The sequence below is a fragment of the Penicillium verhagenii genome (genome assembly GCF_028828195.1).
Source record: "Penicillium verhagenii strain IBT 33310 chromosome Unknown utg000003l_segment0_segment0, whole genome shotgun sequence".
Taxonomy (NCBI): Eukaryota; Fungi; Ascomycota; class Eurotiomycetes; order Eurotiales; family Aspergillaceae; genus Penicillium; species Penicillium verhagenii.
Window position 1 is genome coordinate 1416619 of NW_026643167.1, and position 18091 is coordinate 1434709.

The following is an 18091-nucleotide window of genomic DNA, read 5'->3' on the forward strand; positions in this document are numbered from 1 at the left end:
TCGCCTACAGGTTGATTTTCCAACGTAATGCCCAGGCGGACATGCCTAGTATCATGTATGTACGTACTACATAGGTAGGTACCCCCTACCCAACAACCATGAACATTTGAATATTCAAACCAGGATTATGTTGGAAAAACTTGGGCATCTCTTTTGTAATTTCCAAGGGGTTTGACATCAATTACATCCATCCATGGATGAACATGGATTTGCATCAATAATGTTCAATCTGGTTCCTGGGCATTCTGAGAATGGATGGATGGTGCTGCTGTCCAGTGGACCAGTGGTGTACACCTCAAAATATATTCATACGGATTTCAGGGATCAGCCCTCCCCGTCAAAACCGATGGCCTTCGCGCGGTTATGAAGTAAAATTATTGATGTAGGAAATTCCCAAGAACTCTAGAGTTACAGCAAAATATTGAGCCCCGAATGCCACACACTCCTTTCAAAGGAAGAACATTGAAAATAATCCATATCAAGATGCTGGATTTGGGGGTTCAACCTGGTAATTAAAGTTGAACCCTTGAAGGAAGCCGAGGTGGCAGCTGATTGGCCCATTACTGGAGATTGCAAAGTCACGTGGTAAATCTATCTTTAGTTTCAAAAATGAAGACGTCACTATGCCTTATTTACTCCGGATGCTGATTGAATTAGGAAGGCATGGAAACTTGGAAGAGGTCATCGTACTTGCCAAAACTGTCAGACTAAATCAATGATGTGATGTTCGGACTGGGACTCGAGGGGCTTATCAATGTGGATATCTGGAGATAAGAATCATAGAATTTCTAAAAATAAATCACCAATTCCATGTTGATTGACCAATGCCATGCATGATATTTACGATTGCAATGGAAAACACCCGACCCATCATGAAACTATAGGAACAATTGAAAAACACAAGAGGAAACAAGTGAAAGAGCAAAAAGAAAGCTGAAGATCTAATCTAGCACTGAATCTCACTCTCCTTCCACCCATCACCCTCCTCACCCTGCGGACCCGCAGAAGCAGCAGAGATACCCTCCCCACCACGTCCAGTCCAAGTATCCTTTTTCTCCGATCCACCACCGCCAACAACGCGACCGCCCTGCGCCCGCTTCACACGGCACCAAAGCCCAACATTCTCATCGAGAATAAAAGTCCAGATAACCCACACCCAGCTGCGATGACAAGGCAAGGGATCGTAGAACTCGGACGCAATCTCCTTCAACTTGTGCAATCGAGTCCACGGGATAGCAGGGAAATCGTGGTGCTCGTTATGCAAGCCCACGTTGTAAGTCAGGATATTAAGCGGGCCGTAGTACGAGTATGTCTCCGGGGGAGCGAGGTCGTCCAGCGGGTGGGGCGCAGTGGTCTTTGCGGCGGGCTTGGTCTTCAGGTCGGCGAGGGACTCTGTGCCGCCGGTTTTGACTTGCGAGAAGAAGTAGTGCTCTGCGATGAAGTGGCCGGCGCAGGGGTGGAGGGAGCCGGCGAGGAAGGAGGAGGCGAGCAGGTAGAAGATTGGGGTTAGGGAGCCGCTGAAGCGGGCGAGGAAGTAGTCGAATGAGAGCTGGACGGCGAGGTTGATGAGGTGGATTGAGGTGAAGGGGGGACTGTAGATGAACATTGGGCGGACGGCGTAGAAGAGGATTTGGAATGTGCAGAAGAAGGTCTTGCCCAGGACGGAGTTGAGGACGAAGGCTTCGAATGCGGTGGGGAGGTCGGTGTCGAGACCTGCTACGCCCAGAGATTTGTGGTGGGTGAGGTGGTAGGGCTGTGGTGCAATTGATGCGTTAGTCACTTGATTGGTTTGATTTGAGGTGGTTTTTTGGCCTGGCTATGTGTGTTCTTGTTCTCCCGGGTGGCAACTACTCACCCTGAATGCTGCGCTGTATGGAACTCCGATAGGGAGGTTGGCAAAGATTGCCAGTAGGCGGTTGGCCAGCGGAGACCGGAAGGCCAGGTTGTGAGAGATCTCATGGATCGCAAGGAACAGGTTCTGGTTTGATGTGGCTCCGATCACGTAGGCAGTAGCCAGGAACTTCCAGTCGAGCATGGAGGTATTGCGGAGGAGGTATGCGCAGGTAAGCTGGAGGGACACGACACCGAAGACGACATATTTGGTGAGGCTCTCTGGGCCACAGAGCTTGGTCACCTATTCAAATCTAGAAGTTAGCAAGTAATTCCAGCTGTTTCAGTGCAGTGCCCTGGCGGGACAAGAAACGAATAGTTTCAACCGTGGCGCGATTTCCCCGAATCCAGGAACCCGGCGGTCCTGCACCACAAAACCACAAATCACGAAATGAATGATTTCACGTACCTCTGGATGGGCTTTGATAATTGCTTGTCTCCTTGACCGATGTGGCTCTTCAGTGTAGGTCCAGAAGAACTTATCCTCGACCGTGGAGGCATCCGGGGGTGGGACTCGTGAAGAGGGTTCGGATTGGGATTGAGACGATTTATTCTTCGCCGACACCCGGAGGTGAGGCGAGGTGGTTTCAACAACCGCAGACATGTTGAAAAGAGTGTAAGTAGAGAAGTGTCGACATTGACAGAAATGCGGATTTAAAAAAAAGGCGGAAGTGGCTCGATTTCACGTGGGGCGACACGGGAGACCTGGATGGTCCATTAACTTGATGATGTGGCTTGGCATGATCTACATTGCATTTTATTTGCTGGAATTTTCCGGGGATTTTTTTTTGTTTTATCTTGTACGCTGTATGACTTCGTTTAGTATTTTGAGAGTGCTATTCATAAAGTAGCTAGCTACATCAGTAGTCGTCTCCACGGCTGATGACCTCCTTGCAGTTTGGTCGGAGGAGGATAGTCTGTGATCGAGTCAGTCAAAGAACGATTTGAGGCATGTAATTGACAATGGGAGAGGAGAACTTACATGTTCATACTGAGCTGTGTAGGAGCCCTTGATATCGCAAAGGGGAGGGTAATCTTGCACAATTCCAGAGGAGACCAGGTTGTTCAACTAGTTAAATTGTTAGTTCGACTGTCCGCTTCACCCAAACAGTGGGGGTACATACTCCAAGGAGATACTTGTCTTGACCCAAGCGGTCCAAATAACGTCTGCAGAAAGGCAGAGTGCCAAAGTTCTTATTGATCACATTCAGGAGATTCTTGGCAGATGAGAGACGTAGAGGGACGTTGGGGGCATCCTGGGCAAGGGCATAGTGGGAGCATTCCATCTATCAAAAGTCAGTACTCAGTTTCAACTTGATTCGACAGCGATGAAAAATGAGCATACCTCTTCGCGGACATAACCCTTTCCAGTACTACCGAAAGTCTCAATAGCGAATGTTTCACCCTCCTCCATCTTAGTCTGATCGGTGCTCTTGACAATGGGCACACTCTTGCCTCCGTGGATGACGTGCTGCTCAATGTTGTGGCCGTTCAAGTTACGAATACACTTGACAGGGTACATGGTACCATTGAGCTCAACTTCGTAGCTCTCCATGGCTTCCTGAATGGCAGCACCGATATCGCTCATGCGAACGTCGATACCGGCTTCCTATAAGCAGAATCGAATCAGCATCATATACAAGAGGTTTTCATGAGATGAAAAAACTAACCCGAATACCAGTGTTGGTGGCATCCTTGACTGCCTCCAAAAGAGGGTCATATACAGGATCGAAAGCCAAAGTGAAGGCGCTGTCCACAATGCGACCATTGAGCTGAGCACCGAAATCAACCTTCATCACATCACCCTGTTGCAGGACCGTCTTGTTACCCGCATTGGGTGTGTAGTGAGCGGCGCAATGGTTGATGCTCAGACCGCAAGGGAAACCCATGCCACCCTTCAAGTTATCACCCTCCTCAAGACCAGAGTGACCGGTCAAGGCACGCACAGAGTCCTCAATGCCCTCCGCGATCTCCGTCAAGGTTTGACCGGGCCGAATGTTCTTCTGCGCATATTGGCGAACTTGACGGTGAATCTCAGCACCTTGGCGGTACTCCTGGAGGAAGTCATTGTTCATGCGATCGAGGTAGCGCTTCTCTTCGTCGGTGGTACGGTAGGCATTGTCGTTCAGGTATTCGACAATCTCACCCTCGGGGTATTGGCCGTTGGGGAAGAGGTTGGCAACAGGAACGCGGGGAGGTTCGCTCTGGACCTTAGCGCCACCCTTCTTCTTCTTCTTTGACTTGCGCTTCTTCTTCTTTTTGGCGGCTATGACAGGACGTCGTTAGTGACCATTGTGAATGTTCCCAGGGATCGTCAAAGGCGGGGTAAACAAGGTCAAGAAGCCATAGTTGAATATATGGGCTAAAGGGTACTAACCACCAGCAGCGCCAGCATCTGCAGCACCCTCTCCTTCCTCTTGCTCGTCGTCTGAGTCGTCTTCGGCGTCGGCTTGGCCGGCTGCGGGGGCGTCCGCGGGCACGTCCTTCTGGCCGTTCACTAAATTCAAGTAAGTTCCACAACCTAAAATTCACCGAGAAAGAAAAAAAACCCACAGCCCAGATCTTGCAGCTTTTCAGTCGCCTGAGCCGCCATGGTTGTGGTGTAGGAATTGTGGTAAAGTGGAGGAAGAGAGGGGAAACAATTCGGAATTCGGGGAAAGATTTTTGCTGCGATAAGATACGGGGGGCTTGTATAGTAAGAATATTAAAGTGGCGGGTTTCCAAATAACCAAAATTCTTCTCAAGAGACAAGTTCCATGGAATATTTGATTCTTTCTTATTCAATCTCATTCGTTTTGCCGTAATTTAGAGAGGGATTATTCCCTGATTAATTTCTCCATCGTTCTGCTTATATCGATTTGTGTCTTTAACACTGCTCGTGTGCCTACAAATTGAAACACACGAGTCTGTCAACTTTGTATAGGATATTGTACTATCTAACCTTGGAAAATTCAAGTTTTTGAGTTCTACAGCATACCAAGAAATGAGTATGTACTAGTATAAATGAGCCCCATGTTCTAATTCGCTGTGATCTTAATTGACTTCATGTTAGGTTTAGAGATGTAATTGTTGCTACAAGTAGCATGTATCCTGCACGAGAGTGATTACAGGCAAAGCCATACTGAGCTTAATCTACCATCCTTGGCATCATTCAACATGGCCTCAAAATAAGCCCTCTCAGTATAAAAAGATGATAATCAATCATACTTTGTGCGTATGTTGAAAAATAAGGGCTGGAGAATAGATATTTCTCGACTTTCATTACCTGCAGCCGAAGTTTGACATAGAATGGCTTCTACGTACTATGATCTATCATCCGTGACGTGACATATGCGTGCAAGTGAGGTGCTGGAGCTATAGGTTATTCTTTCACTTTGGCGTCTTTGGGTCATGATGAACTTAATTATTTTCTAAATCTCCACCTGGCAGAAGTAATGGTCATGTCGACACAATCAAAGCCATTACCGTGTATCTTATCGTAGCTAGAAGCTCTTTGATAATAATTTGTGCATCACGGCGGTTGGTTCTGATTGCGCAGTTTTTGCGACAAGATCTGAACTGGCCCAAGCCCCGTTTGAGCCCTTCTTCTATTTATACTAGTATCCATCAATTGGAAGATACGTCAGACTTGCAAAATCATCAAGAATGAAGGCAGTCTGGACAAACTATTAAGAGTAACAGCTAAGAAATACTTCCTCTACGTCTCCCTGCTGACTCTCGTTCTTCAAATCCTCACTTCGTGCCTTCCTTTCTCCCGACCTCCCTTTCCCCCTTTTTGAATCCTGGGGCTACCAAATGAAGCAAAAGAACAAGAAAAATAACAAGAAAGCTTCCAGTTACAACAGCGATATAAACACGGCTCCTAGTACGGAAATCGAGATGTCGGAAGAGGAGACGTTGCAAATTCAGAAAGATGGTGTTGATCCTGGAATGAACCCTGGTCAATTTGTGGGAGATCTGACTGCCAGCATACAAAGGTTCGCACTTTCACCTAGAAACCACGTCAAATATATTGATCTAAAGGCATTAGCTTTTTCAAATCTTCACAGTTTACGGATCTCGTCATCGCAACCGAAGAACAAGAGTTCAAAGTACACAGAGTAGTAGTCTGTGGGCAGTCTGAATACTTTGCGCGACTGTACAATGGAAAGTGGACGGTAAGATCCCACACACAAAGTTTTGTCCCGCATTCTGACCTAGGGATCAGGAAACAACTGATGCTACCATCAAGTTGATGGATGATGATCCACGTGCAATCGAAGCAATGATTCACTTCATGTATGGCTTTGACTACGATAGCAGCGGCAGCGAGCTTGGCCGCGTTTCTCCTATGATTTTCAACATCAAGCTATATCAGATGGCGGACAAATATTTTATTCCTCAGCTTAAGAAGAAGGCAAAATATAAGTTCGAACAGATCGCAAAAACGTGTTGGGAAATGGATGATTTCCCCATTGCCATTGCTGAGGCATACCAACGTACCCACAAACACGATCGAGATCTTCGAGAGCTGCTGGTGAAAATTTCACAGGAACATGTTGTTGAGCTGGCGGAGAATGAGAAGTTTTGCTCTGCACTTGAGGAAACAACGGGCTTTGCTGCTGATCTGGCACTATCACTGTCTGAAGCTGTTAACCACAAAGCTTCCTGTGCTTATTGTCGCAAGACGTGGACCTTGAGCGAGTCTGGGGCTCGCTATTGTCCATACTGTAGTAACTCTAGCATAGCACCATGCTAGCTACTTAGACGCCTTTGTTTTCGATCATAGCTCAAACTTATGCATCTACTCTGTGCTCACCTGTTTTGAATTTCATCGAGGAGGGTTGTCGGAGTTGAAAGTATTCAAAATAGATTGAGAACAATGTCCATTATCTGCATTACCACCCGGAGCATTCTCTAGCTAGTACATAAATTGGGCGTCCATCAGGACATGAGGGGCATGTGGGGGTAACACGATGCAGATGGTCTACATGTTATCTAATCTGATCATCAGCTGCTGCAAACACAAGCTTCAATACCACCTAACAGTAACAGTGGGAAATGATTTATCGCAAGCATAGACCGACTGGAAAAGATACTTCAAGCTCCATATAATATTTTAGCTTGACGCTTAGCAAAAAGATAGCTACAAGTAGTGGTGCAGCTGTGCTCTAGATGATCGACCCTTATCCACGATGACGCCACCCCGGCTTTCTCACCTCAACCTTCTTTCCTCTCCACAATCACTCTCCCAAATCCCCCCCCCGCCTCATTTCCCTCAACTTCGATGTAACACACAACAGTCATTAATAAAAACGGCAATGCCTCCTCCAAGACCAGCCACGCTTCTTCTCTACACACCCCACAAACCCAGCTGCGCATCTCCTCACCTCCGCACGCGCCAAAGCTGCTACTCTCTACTCACGCACACGACCACCAAGCGACCACACCCACAAAACCCACACACCCTCACACAAAACCCTATACCCAACCTCCTCAAACCCCGCCACTTCTCCTCAACTCGCCCCGCATACGCCCACGCACAGAACCACTATGAAACCCTCGGCCTCCCCGTAACCGCCTCCGCAGCCGAGATCAAAAAGTAACGAAAACCCACTCCCACAGCATCCTCTCTGCCTTCCTCCATGCCCTGCTACACCATTATACATAGAAAGCACAGTACTAACACCCCCAGGAAATTCTACGCCCTCTCTCTCCGCCACCACCCGGACCGCAACCGCACAGACCCAGAAGCAGGCCCGCGCTTCGCCCGCATCTCAGAAGCCTACAACACCCTCGGCCGCGCCGCAAAACGCGCAATCTACGACCGCGACCACGGCTTCCACTCCGCCCAACACACCCACCCTCACCACGGCGTCCCACACGGCACCCACAGCAGCCACACCGCGCACCCAAACAAAGGCGGCAGCTACGCCGGCTCCAGGCCCGCCAGCGGGCTAAGTAAACGGCGCAGCGCGTTCCACGGGCCGCCGCCCAGCTTCTACGAGCACGGCGGGTACGGGGCTACGGGGCGGACGGCTGGGGAGGGGGCGTATACCAGTGGCACTGCGGGCGGCGGTGGGTTCGGTGGTGATGAGTTTGGGGGAACGGGAACGGGGAAGAGGAAGCAGGATGATCCTGAGGATCCGATGGGGTTCATTTATCGGAATCCCTTGGGGCATTTTAATGCGCGGGCGCATTTTAAGACGCAGAGTGCGGAGGATCGGAGGCGCGGGGAGAGGAGGAGAGCTAGGATGGAGGAGGCGGTTAAGGTTAATGGGAATGTGATGGCTAGTGGGAACTTTCAGGCTAGTGAGTTCTTTACTGTTTGTGGGATTTTTGTGCTACTTATTGCTATTGGTGGCTTTATTGCGAATCCCATACCGATCCCGCCTACTTCTGCGCCTGCGTCTGGGACTGGGGATGGGACGGGAAGACGGAAGGAGAGTCGGGGTTCTTGATTGTGGAATTTTCGGACATTTGCATACAACAAGAACATACTAGTAGTACACTCTTAGTTATACTTGGGGGTTGTACATTCTGGGGCACAAATATGCTCTGGAGATATCATATTATATCCGCTGTCTTCAATGTTGGTATGTGAGCATTGGGCATCAACAATAGCACAATACATAATCTACTACACTATCTACAAAATCTGGCGCAATCTACTATAACTTCAAGTTGTAAAGCATTGGAGAAGATCGGGTATCCGTCAAACAAAGGAAATTTAAATTTGTGTACAACGTGTGAATAGCACAGTACTATAACACACAGATTATCTAGGCGAAAAGCCAATAGTTGATAAGCATCTGCTCCTCCACCACATAACCTTCTTCGGAAACATGATCAATGTGAACAAATAATTAAGAAACTTGCTTCACACCACGACACTATCAGATGATTAAGGGTAGTGGAACACTTAAGCCTCGAAGGTGAAGCTGGCGCCAACCTTGTGGGCAGCCTGGTTCAGGTTCTGGGTATCGAAAGAGGCACCGAGGCCGAGAGTGACACCGGGGCGGAGGAGAACGTTGTAAGCCAAAGCGGCGACACCACGGTCGTTGATCTTGGCCTGTAAAAGAGAGAGAAAAAATGATTGATTAGTTTCACGTTGGTTGATTCCGATATCGGATCAATAAGGAAGATGAATTACATACCTTGGCGAAGGAGGAGGGGTCCAGGCGGTACTTGCTGGCAACCTCAAGACCGACAGCGTTGCCGGACTTGGAGTCCCAGGAAGCCTTGGCACCGGCCTCGACCTGAGCGTTCACGCGGTGGTAGTAGCTGGCGGAGAACAGAGACAGGTTGTTGCTGGCGGTGATGGCAGCGGAGTACTGGGGAACGCTGTAACCGACGGCAGCGGAGTACTTGGTGATGGCAGCCTTGTTGACATCGTAACCACCCTCAGCACCGACGAGGAAGCCCTCGTGGCCGAGAACGGCGTCAAGGTTGGCAGTGGGGCCGTTAAGCAGGTCGAAGAAAGCACGGGCGTGCAGGTTGGGCTGCTTGAAGTAAAGGTTGAGCTTAGCACCCTTGGACTGCTTAGCGGGCTGGTACTGGGTCAGGATCTCAGCCTTGAGGCCCTTGGCGATGTTGTTGTCCAGCTCAAGCTTGGTGTCGAGAGCATTGGCGGTGGTCCAAGCCTGGGTCAGGGTGAGACCTGGGCGTAAGGGAATAATTAGCTTTACTGTGTCCCTGGAAAGATAGTGGAAAAAAAACAAGGAAACCTGGCGTGACGCGATGTAGCTCCAGGTACCCAGAAAATACGAAAACTGCATGCCAGGATCGGGTGGTTTGCAACGGGTGGGTTTATTACCAGTAGGCGCATCAACGTACTTGGCCTCGAGCTATACGTAAATCTGATATTAGCAATCTGATTCTGATTTCGTCGCAAGGAATTGGACCTTCTCCGCGTATAGGAGACGGTGGGGAAAAAAACTCACCTGGCCAGCGATGGAACCCTCGTGGGCGGACTTGCCCTTAACGGTGAAGGTAACACCGTTGGGAGCCTTGGACTTAACCTCAAGGTTGGCTAAAAGACGGTTAGTAAACGTGGTTGACGTTGGGGATAAATAATGAGACGAACCCGGGCTGGCGTGGTAGAAGTCCTTGTTAAGGAGCTATTAGAGGTGACATCAGCTACCCATCTTTGCGCAAGTAATATATATATTCGACTCAAAAGAGGTTCGTACATCGTTGGTCGCCTTGGCGATGTCGGAGAAGGCAGCGGGAGCAGACATGATGAATGTGTGTGATGAGAGACGTTGTGAGGCGTGTGAAGAAGGAAGAAAGGGAGTTTGGCGGGTTGTGAGGTGTTGGGAGAAGGGGGAGCCACCCGCCGAGCGTCCCGTGATTGATTGGTTGGTGCTCGGTTGCCGGGCGAATCCGCCGTAATAGTGATTAGGTAATTAGTCAAAGCTCCGATTAAACTCGGCATACATTTTACGGGGAAATAGAGAGGAAATATAAGGGGTAAAATGGTATATACATCCAATTCTATTTTGGAATATCTATAAAACCTTTGTCGAAATCTTCACCTTTTTATATCATTCACTACTTTACTCAGCAGACTTGTACTTCTTGTTGTGAGTGGCGATCGCACTAGAGAGCGGATTAGTATTCAACCACATCACATCATTTCTCCACGATTCATGTGCTTACCGGCCGCTAGGGTCGCTCTGCTTCGACCAAGTAGGGGTCCACCGCTCGACAGTACCCGCACAGTAAGGCGGGAACTGCTCATCGAACATAGTGCGGTACCAGTAACTATTAAAAAAAAGGTTCCACGTTAGTTGATTTTGATTTTTGCCAAGAAAATATGCCGGGTAACATACGCTTCCTTGGTGTCGGGAATATCGGTACCCCATTCAGGCTTGGGGTTCTTCATCATCTCATCAGTGACGTGCAGCTCGGCGGCATCCTTGAGACCGTCAATCCACCCGTATCCAACACCATCAGAGAACTGCTCCTTTTGGCGCCAGAGAATCTTCTCGGGAAGGTAAGGGGTTTCATCAGGCTCATCAGAGGTGTCAAAGGCCTTGCGCAGGATGTACTTCTCAATGTGGCCATCAGTGATCATCTTATCCTTAGGGTCCACAGCCATGGAGGTCTCCAGGAACTCCTTGTCGAGGAAGGGGACACGAGCCTCAAGACCCCAGGCAGAGGTCGACTTGTTGGCACGTAGGCAGTCAGCCAAGTGCAAGTTCTTGACACGGCGGACGGTCTCGGTGTGGAACTCCTCACGGTTGGGAGCAGCATGGAAGTAGAGGTAACCACCGAAGATCTCATCACTACCCTCACCACTCAGAACCATCTTAACACCCATAGCCTTAATCTTGCGAGAAAGCAAGTACATGGGGGTAGAGGCACGAATGGTGGTGACATCGTAGGTCTCGAGGTGGTAGATAACATCGGCGAGGGCGTTCAGGCCGTCCTCAATGGTAAAAGTGAAAGCATGGTGCTTGGTGCCCAGGAACTTGGCGACCTCAAGGGCAGCCTCGGTGTCAGGAGCGCCGGGCAGACCAATGGAGAAGGAGTGCAGCTGCTGGAAAGTGGTGACAGTGGACAGCTCGTTCTCATCGTCAATTCCAACCAGGTCAGAAGTGACGGCCTCGGACTTGAGAGCAGCGCGGGCAGCCTCCTGCATGCGGAGGGTCTCACGCTGAGCAATGGCAGCCACCAAGCTGGAGTCAAGACCACCGGAAAGCAGGACACCGTAGGGAACCTCAGCCATCAGACGCTTGCGGACAGACTTCTCCAGAGTGTGGCGGAGAACCTTCAAGTCGACGGGGGTGGTGGGGACGTTGGTGGGGTCCCACCACTTGGGCTCGAAGTAACGAGTCATCTTGTCGGTGCTAGAGTCGTAGATGTGACCGGGAGGGAAAGCGATGATGTCGTCACAAACCGGGTGCAGAGACTTGAGCTCGGAGGCGAAGTAGACAGCACCAGGGGTGGAAGAAGAGCGGCCGAGGTAGAAGCTGGTGATACCGATGGGATCACGGGCAGCAACGACACGGTCAAGCTTCTTGTCCCAGAGAACCCAGGAGAACATACCATCGAGGTGCTTGGGGGCATCAAGACCGTGCTCCATGTACTGAAAAAGGTGGGGGTTATCAGCCAAAATCCCTCCTGCGCGTCCACGGATTTCCATATCCACATACCAAGGGAATGATGACCTCACAATCGGAGTGAGTCTTGAAGTTGTACTTGGTCTTCAGGGCTTTCCGCAAGATGCGGTGGTTGTAAATCTCACCGTTGACGGCAAGGGCGAGGGTCTCATCATCGTTGACGAGGGGCTGGGCACCGGAATCTGGGGAGAGAACATGAGTAAAATGAACGGCAGTAACAAGACTAGAGCTTCAAGGATATTGCGACATACCGACACCGACAATGCTCAAACGCTCGTGGGCGAGGACTAGAGAACAGCGCCATTAGCTCCAACATTCAGAATCGCAACGGCGAGCCATTTCAAAAAATCAATTGACTCACTAGTGTTATCAGCGCAGAAGTTTCCGCCTGTCAAGAAAATAACCATGTCAATATCCTAGCTCCCAACTTGTGTGATATTCGAGCTTCGATTCCGGTGACTCACTCCAATCGGGACCACGGTGGCGCACACTGTAGAAGATGCATAATTAGGAACCATCCCTCTTTATTGAACAACGAAAGACAAGAAGAATATAGTAACTTACGCCTTAGCCATGCGCAAAGCCTGGGGCTTGAACTTTTGCACATCGGGGTGACTATTCGGAGTCCAGTTAGCAATGTCTCCAAACCCACCATCGCGTGTGCCTCTCCCGGGGGGACCAAGAGGCGTAGTGGGGTTAATAGAAAGTGGGATTCAGAACTAGTGATAACGCACTGGTGACACGCGAAGATTCCACACATGACGGGCAGATGATACTCTTGTTGAGTAGGAGATCAATTGGAGTCAATGGGAAGAAAGAAGAAGAAGATTGACTAATCCCGGAGTCTGGAAGAGTATCCGGTCAAGGCGATTTTTTTTCGTTTCCGGCGAGGGGCGATGTCGGACAGTCTTTGAGTCACCGATAAGATAAAAACCCACCAGTGGCACCGCGCCAATTACTCGGCGTTTCTCGGTTGAGACTTCAATGTTAGTCATTACTCTTTTCATACTTGATCTATATATCAATATGTATCCATATATTGATCTTTCACCAGTTGTGTTTTACTATCTTAAGAGTTGCTGGTTGCCGGAGAAAAAGGATCTTTGTTCATCTGTATATGGGGACTATTACTCACCCCGGGATGTCATACTGAATAATTGCTATGACTACCTACTAGTATAGAGTTTCGCTTTCGCAGAACAACTCTGGTCAATTGGCGTTTGTACTATGTAGGCTAGATATCAATCCCAGAATGGATCATATACCCGCAGATTGGCGATTTCCATCTCAAAACTACGCGCTAATAATGCATCTATGCGCCCATGCATATGATTGATTGCCATTGTTACAAACGGCTTACCTAATCCGATTGGCGGGGCGATTGAGATCGCAAGAAGTGAAGCTGCAAAGACCAAGCAGCTTTACTTTTTACTTCACTACCGACTTTCCAATTTACTTCTTCTCTTCTCCCTTCTTGATCAACCGATATTGCAATACTCCCACATCCGCCTTGATCCTCCCTCCACTAAGTCTTCAACAACCCGCTAAACAAAATGTCGCTTTGCCAGAATCGTCTCCAAGAAGAGCGGTATGTGCCTTTTCACGATCTCCCAGCGCAAAACAACGTGATACCTAAGCATCTGCTGACAATTTTGTCACTGTAATAGCAAACAATGGCGTCGTGATCACCCCTTTGGCTTCGTCGCGAAGCCTCAGCGGACAGCGCAGGGCACCTTGGACCTCAAGCAATGGACATGCGCCGTGCCCGGAAAGAAGGATACGCTCTGGGAGGGCGGTGTTTACCACCTGACCGTGACTTTCCCCGAAGGTGAGTGATATTGCGCATCCCTTGCCGACCAATATGCCGATTCTGATCGTCTTTTCGCCGTGTCCAGAATACCCTACCAAGCCTCCCAAGTGTACGTATTGCCACTCTTCTTACGTCCCACCATGAAGACCGCAACGCCACCTCCCTTTAAGCCGGCTAGCAAAGCTCACGATGAAAATCCACAGGCAAATTCACTCCCCCGCTCTTCCACCCGAATGTTTACCCCTCTGGCACAGTCTGCCTTTCCATCTTGAACGAGGAAGAAGCCTGGCGTCCGGCCATTACAATCCGCCAGATCTTGATCGGTATCCAGGATCTGCTGAATGACCCAAATCCGGAGTCACCTGCCCAGGCCGATGCCTACAACCTCTTCAAAAAAGACCGCCCTGCATACGAACGACGAGTCCGTCAGGTGGTGAAGGAGAACCCGCCCATGTAGGAGACTGTGGGTGTTGTGCATGGCTAACAACGGCGCACTTTTCTTTGAGGTTTTACTTGCTATATTCTTCCTGATTCTCCTTTTTTCTTATTTTTTTTTCTTACTGGCTACGGCGAGACATAGCAATATCTCGTATGCATTACGTTAACTACCTTTGCGCAGGGGAGCATTTCTTGCTTTTCTCAGCGACCGATCACCAGCGTGGCGTTTATTGAGCCAATGGATGGCGTTTTGCAGATCATGTATTATGGATGTTTAGGTTCCTTGTCCCTTGTAAAGAGACCGTAGGGTAATGTGTAACCTGAGTACTGACCTGCGAGGCTCCACGGGCTTGAGTATTTTGAGTGCACAGTCAGAAGGCAGAACCAGGACTGTCCTACGCAAGTAAGTAACAATATTTCGGGTCCTTGTTTCGAGTCTTTTATGCTTCAGAATTGTAACCACACGATGAACAAAGGGAATCTATGCATAAAGACCCATTCAACATGTAATGAAAGCCCGACTTTGGCTTGCTCCACTCTTAGATGACAGAAGAGCCAGTAAGATGGATCTACACACTAAAATAGTACCTTGGTCTCAAACAAGTCCCAAGCCCATTGAAAGAGAAACCCAAGCAAGTAAGCCATTATTCACAAACTAGAAATAGCTAACCGGAAATATCCTGCTAACTTCAAAGCCACAAGGGTATGAAAATAGTACACCTGCACATTCGTATCCTCGTCCCAGCCCATCAATCAAACATCTATAAAGACCAACCCAACTCCCCGAATCCCTATTACCTTATCCTCATCTATTACTAAAATCAGAATCAATATCAATATCAATATCAACCCAATAAACCCAAGCTCTCCAAAATGTGTCATGCTATTGTGTGGTACCACGCTCTTTGCCATCACCTAGACCAATCCCAATCATCCACTATCCCTTGCATCTATGCCACGGCAACAGGATACGATTGTCTACCGCACTACCAACCCGTGCTTGACTTTCCTCTTTCAGGAGAGTGCTGCACCTGCAAAGGCGAGCGGCGGTGGCAGCAGAAGCAGACGCAGATGCAGCGGAAACCTACTGATCAGCCCCAGCCCCAGCCCCAGCCCCAACCTGAACCTGCAAGCGCCGATATGAATGATCCGGCAAATCTTGAAAATGATCCCGAATATCATGAATTCTTAGAGGAGTGTGACCGCATTTTCAATCACAACCGCACAGCGGAGGATTGGGATATGCATCTATGGATGGGCGGCGCTGATTTGCTTGCTAGAGGATCCGAAACAGAAACAAACATGCAATTTGACATGGATTTGAACGATGATATCTGGTACGACGAAGAATTTTACTTTGGTGATGCTGAGGATATCCCTCCTTCATTATCTTGGTTAGATATGGGACCTGACTCTGGCTCTGACTCTGAGTCTGAGGTTGAATCTCATGCGTTGGAAGGAAACGATTTTACAGATTCCCCTACTTTGGGCTATGATTCCCCTGTTTGGGGGATGACTGGACAGCAGGATGAGAGCGCGACGCTGAAATCTATGATTCCTGCTCCGGTGAGTCGGAACAAGGCCCTTGAACGTGTCTGGGAGGCCTGGGAGTTGGAAGTTTTTGATCAGCTCACTTTCTAACTTTCTTATTATAGAACTGAGACCGATGACGTGTTATAACGTTGTATATCTCTTTTTGAATGTTTTTGTTGCATAGCATAGCGAGGCGCATTTGTTGGAATCTTGGCTAGGATTTCTGTTGCGGAGACTTTGATAGATATTTTGATTGGGGTTGAAAATAGTTGCATTACCAGCAATATCATCATGTCTGCGGCATGGTCATTAGATACTAGTACATCAATAGATTACTCCACATAAACTCCCTCTTCAAACTTTTCAGTATTGAAGAATCGCGCCGTGATGGCATTTCCATTGAAGATGCGTCCTTCAAGAGCATTTACCGCCTAAAGATAGTCCCCCGGTCAGTAAATGAAATGAGATAGGCCCAAAGAATCAAGCTTACCCGCAGAGCAGACAAAGGACTCGTAAATTTCACAAACACGGGAATTGGCATGCCTGCATCACGAGCAATATACACTCTTTCCACACTCCCGTACTATAAAGAAAGCAATCAGTATCAGCAAAGGCAGTCTCCAACAAGATTGGAACGCAACAAACCTTCTCGTTACACTCTTCGCCAATATCTTGCATCAAATCTCCACTCTCCAACTCGGCCTCAAGATCCATACCATCCAGCATGCCCCGAAGAATAATCACTTCGCTCATAGGTCCAAACTTGCCTGTATCTTCACCCTTCCTCTTACCCCCGATGATGGTTCCCCGTCCACCAGGAGTAACAAAGCCTCCCCCTTCAGCATCAGGGCGTTTCTTGCGTTTCTCAACCTTGACCTGCAATGGTTTCGCGATACCTGAGCCCGTAGCACCAAGTCCAGATCCCTTGGTCCAGCCATATTTCGAGAGTAGACGTTCTGCAAAGCCCTTCTGACCAGGACGAAGGGAGCGGGGCGCATCGTTGGAATCTTCTCCATCGTTTTCGGTTTGCGCATCTGCGGGTTGTTCCTTGGCAAGAACTTCCTCCAGCTCTGCTTCTGACGCAGGGATATCTGGCGGAGGGGGAGGAAGAGTATAGCGGACAGGCGCGCGGGAAATGGTTGCGGAGCTAGGTTGAAATGCATCGAGGCGAGAAGGAGGAGGAGGAGGAGGTGGTGGTGGGATCTGGTCCGGTGGAGGAGGTTGGTTGGTTTGCTGAAAGCGACGCTCATATACATCGTCGCCAATGGGAATTGAAGGCGGAGCAGGGGGTTCATTGGGTGGAGGGGGTGGTACTGAGGTAATGTCGGGCATATCTGTATCGTTATTTTCGCGTTGGCTCATGCGTGCACGGCGAGAAAAGGCATCCTCGCCAGACGAGTCGGGTCCAGGCGCCGGAGGTGGGGATACATCGTTGAGGTTCGGCGGAGGAGCGAAGCTGCCTGGGGGTGCAAATTGGCCTAAATATAAATGGTGAGCTTTGTTTTCTACTTTGAGTTGCAGTGTTCCAGCAGGTTAAATGGTCCATACGGTTCATGGGCCGGTCATAGTCATCACTATCCGAGTCCCTACTGGGCGAGCGTCTCATCCGGTGTGCGTAAAGGCGGTCCTTCCATTCGCGAACTTCGAGGATCTTCTCATCACTATGTCGGTACTCTTCGTAGTTATTTGGCCGTGACGGGTCATAGATGTCGTCCCAGTTTTGTGGAATTTCGTGCGGCTCATGGTTCTTCTTGCGCTTCTTCCTTCCGCCGCGCTGTCGCTTCTCGCCCACATACCCGTAATCATCATCCTCGGCGGCCCAGTCAGCCAAAGTCGATTTTATAGGTGCCGAAGCAGAGGCAGGCGCAGAAGGTTGGCTTGCGTTGGGTTGGATGGCCTTGGGTAAAGCGGGTTTGGGTTTGGTCTTTTGCGCTGCAAGTTGTGGCCGCTTGGTAGGCTGGAATCGAAGAGAAGCTGTCGGAGGGTAACGAAGGTGAGTGACTTTTGCCTCAGTGAAGTGATTCAAAGAAATTCAGAAAAGTACCAGGATTGAGTTGCTGTTTCTTGGCAGCAGACTCATCGGATTGCGCGTCGTTCTCGCCTTGCTTGAAGACGACGGGAGCGCGAGAAATAGTTCCCGGGGTCGCAGAGGCGTCAGCATCAGGTCCTAGCAGGTTGGCATAGAGCGACATCATACCCCCACCCTTCGTGGAGGCATTATCTGGAGGCATGGTGACTTCGTCGTACGACTAGTCGTTGTTTAAGGTGCGGAGCTGGATGAGGTTCAAGTGATAGCAATAAGCGCGTGATTGGC

General features: G+C 49.3%; 9 protein-coding genes across 9 annotated transcripts; 4 read left to right on the forward strand and 5 right to left on the reverse strand.

Annotated features, from left to right (window-relative positions):
* Positions 1–946: 946 nt before the first annotated feature.
* Positions 947–2494, reverse strand: N7466_001928 (sphingolipid delta(4)-desaturase family protein; the record flags this gene model as incomplete). The annotated part of the gene is made up of 3 exons (XM_057161326.1): positions 947–1753; positions 1856–2134; positions 2300–2494. The coding sequence occupies 3 exons, from the start codon at positions 2492–2494 to the stop codon at positions 947–949; spliced, it is 1281 nt and encodes a 426-aa protein (XP_057024611.1).
* A 256-nt stretch (positions 2495–2750) lies between these two features.
* Positions 2751–4483, reverse strand: N7466_001929 (methionine aminopeptidase 2; the record flags this gene model as incomplete). The annotated part of the gene is made up of 7 exons (XM_057161327.1): positions 2751–2807; positions 2873–2959; positions 3015–3176; positions 3236–3499; positions 3561–4156; positions 4268–4387; positions 4444–4483. 7 exons carry the CDS (start codon positions 4481–4483, stop codon positions 2751–2753), a joined length of 1326 nt encoding a protein of 441 aa, XP_057024612.1.
* A 1286-nt stretch (positions 4484–5769) lies between these two features.
* N7466_001930 (BTB/POZ domain-containing protein) lies at positions 5770–6628 on the forward strand (the record flags this gene model as incomplete). The annotated part of the gene is made up of 3 exons (XM_057161328.1): positions 5770–5867; positions 5921–6047; positions 6098–6628. 3 exons carry the CDS (start codon positions 5770–5772, stop codon positions 6626–6628), a joined length of 756 nt encoding a protein of 251 aa, XP_057024613.1.
* Positions 6629–7190: 562 nt separating this feature from the next.
* N7466_001931 (uncharacterized protein) lies at positions 7191–8330 on the forward strand (the record flags this gene model as incomplete). Its single annotated transcript, XM_057161329.1, has 2 exons — positions 7191–7471; positions 7565–8330. The coding sequence occupies 2 exons, from the start codon at positions 7191–7193 to the stop codon at positions 8328–8330; spliced, it is 1047 nt and encodes a 348-aa protein (XP_057024614.1).
* Positions 8331–8791: 461 nt separating this feature from the next.
* Positions 8792–10109, reverse strand: N7466_001932 (porin; the record flags this gene model as incomplete). Its single annotated transcript, XM_057161330.1, has 6 exons — positions 8792–8941; positions 9027–9529; positions 9626–9716; positions 9813–9901; positions 9956–9989; positions 10062–10109. 6 exons carry the CDS (start codon positions 10107–10109, stop codon positions 8792–8794), a joined length of 915 nt encoding a protein of 304 aa, XP_057024615.1.
* A 318-nt stretch (positions 10110–10427) lies between these two features.
* On the reverse strand, positions 10428–12756 carry N7466_001933 (asparagine synthetase B; the record flags this gene model as incomplete). Its single annotated transcript, XM_057161331.1, has 9 exons — positions 10428–10470; positions 10531–10635; positions 10704–11962; positions 12030–12178; positions 12248–12283; positions 12358–12384; positions 12461–12486; positions 12561–12611; positions 12731–12756. The coding sequence occupies 9 exons, from the start codon at positions 12754–12756 to the stop codon at positions 10428–10430; spliced, it is 1722 nt and encodes a 573-aa protein (XP_057024616.1).
* Positions 12757–13549: 793 nt separating this feature from the next.
* Positions 13550–14263, forward strand: N7466_001934 (E2 SUMO-conjugating protein UBC9; the record flags this gene model as incomplete). Its single annotated transcript, XM_057161332.1, has 4 exons — positions 13550–13584; positions 13664–13824; positions 13892–13915; positions 14010–14263. The coding sequence occupies 4 exons, from the start codon at positions 13550–13552 to the stop codon at positions 14261–14263; spliced, it is 474 nt and encodes a 157-aa protein (XP_057024617.1).
* An 854-nt stretch (positions 14264–15117) lies between these two features.
* Positions 15118–15885, forward strand: N7466_001935 (uncharacterized protein; the record flags this gene model as incomplete). Its single annotated transcript, XM_057161333.1, has 1 exon — positions 15118–15885. One exon carries the CDS (start codon positions 15118–15120, stop codon positions 15883–15885), a length of 768 nt encoding a protein of 255 aa, XP_057024618.1.
* A 224-nt stretch (positions 15886–16109) lies between these two features.
* N7466_001936 (uncharacterized protein) lies at positions 16110–18008 on the reverse strand (the record flags this gene model as incomplete). The annotated part of the gene is made up of 5 exons (XM_057161334.1): positions 16110–16208; positions 16268–16360; positions 16423–17255; positions 17326–17778; positions 17822–18008. 5 exons carry the CDS (start codon positions 18006–18008, stop codon positions 16110–16112), a joined length of 1665 nt encoding a protein of 554 aa, XP_057024619.1.
* Positions 18009–18091: the final 83 nt, after the last annotated feature.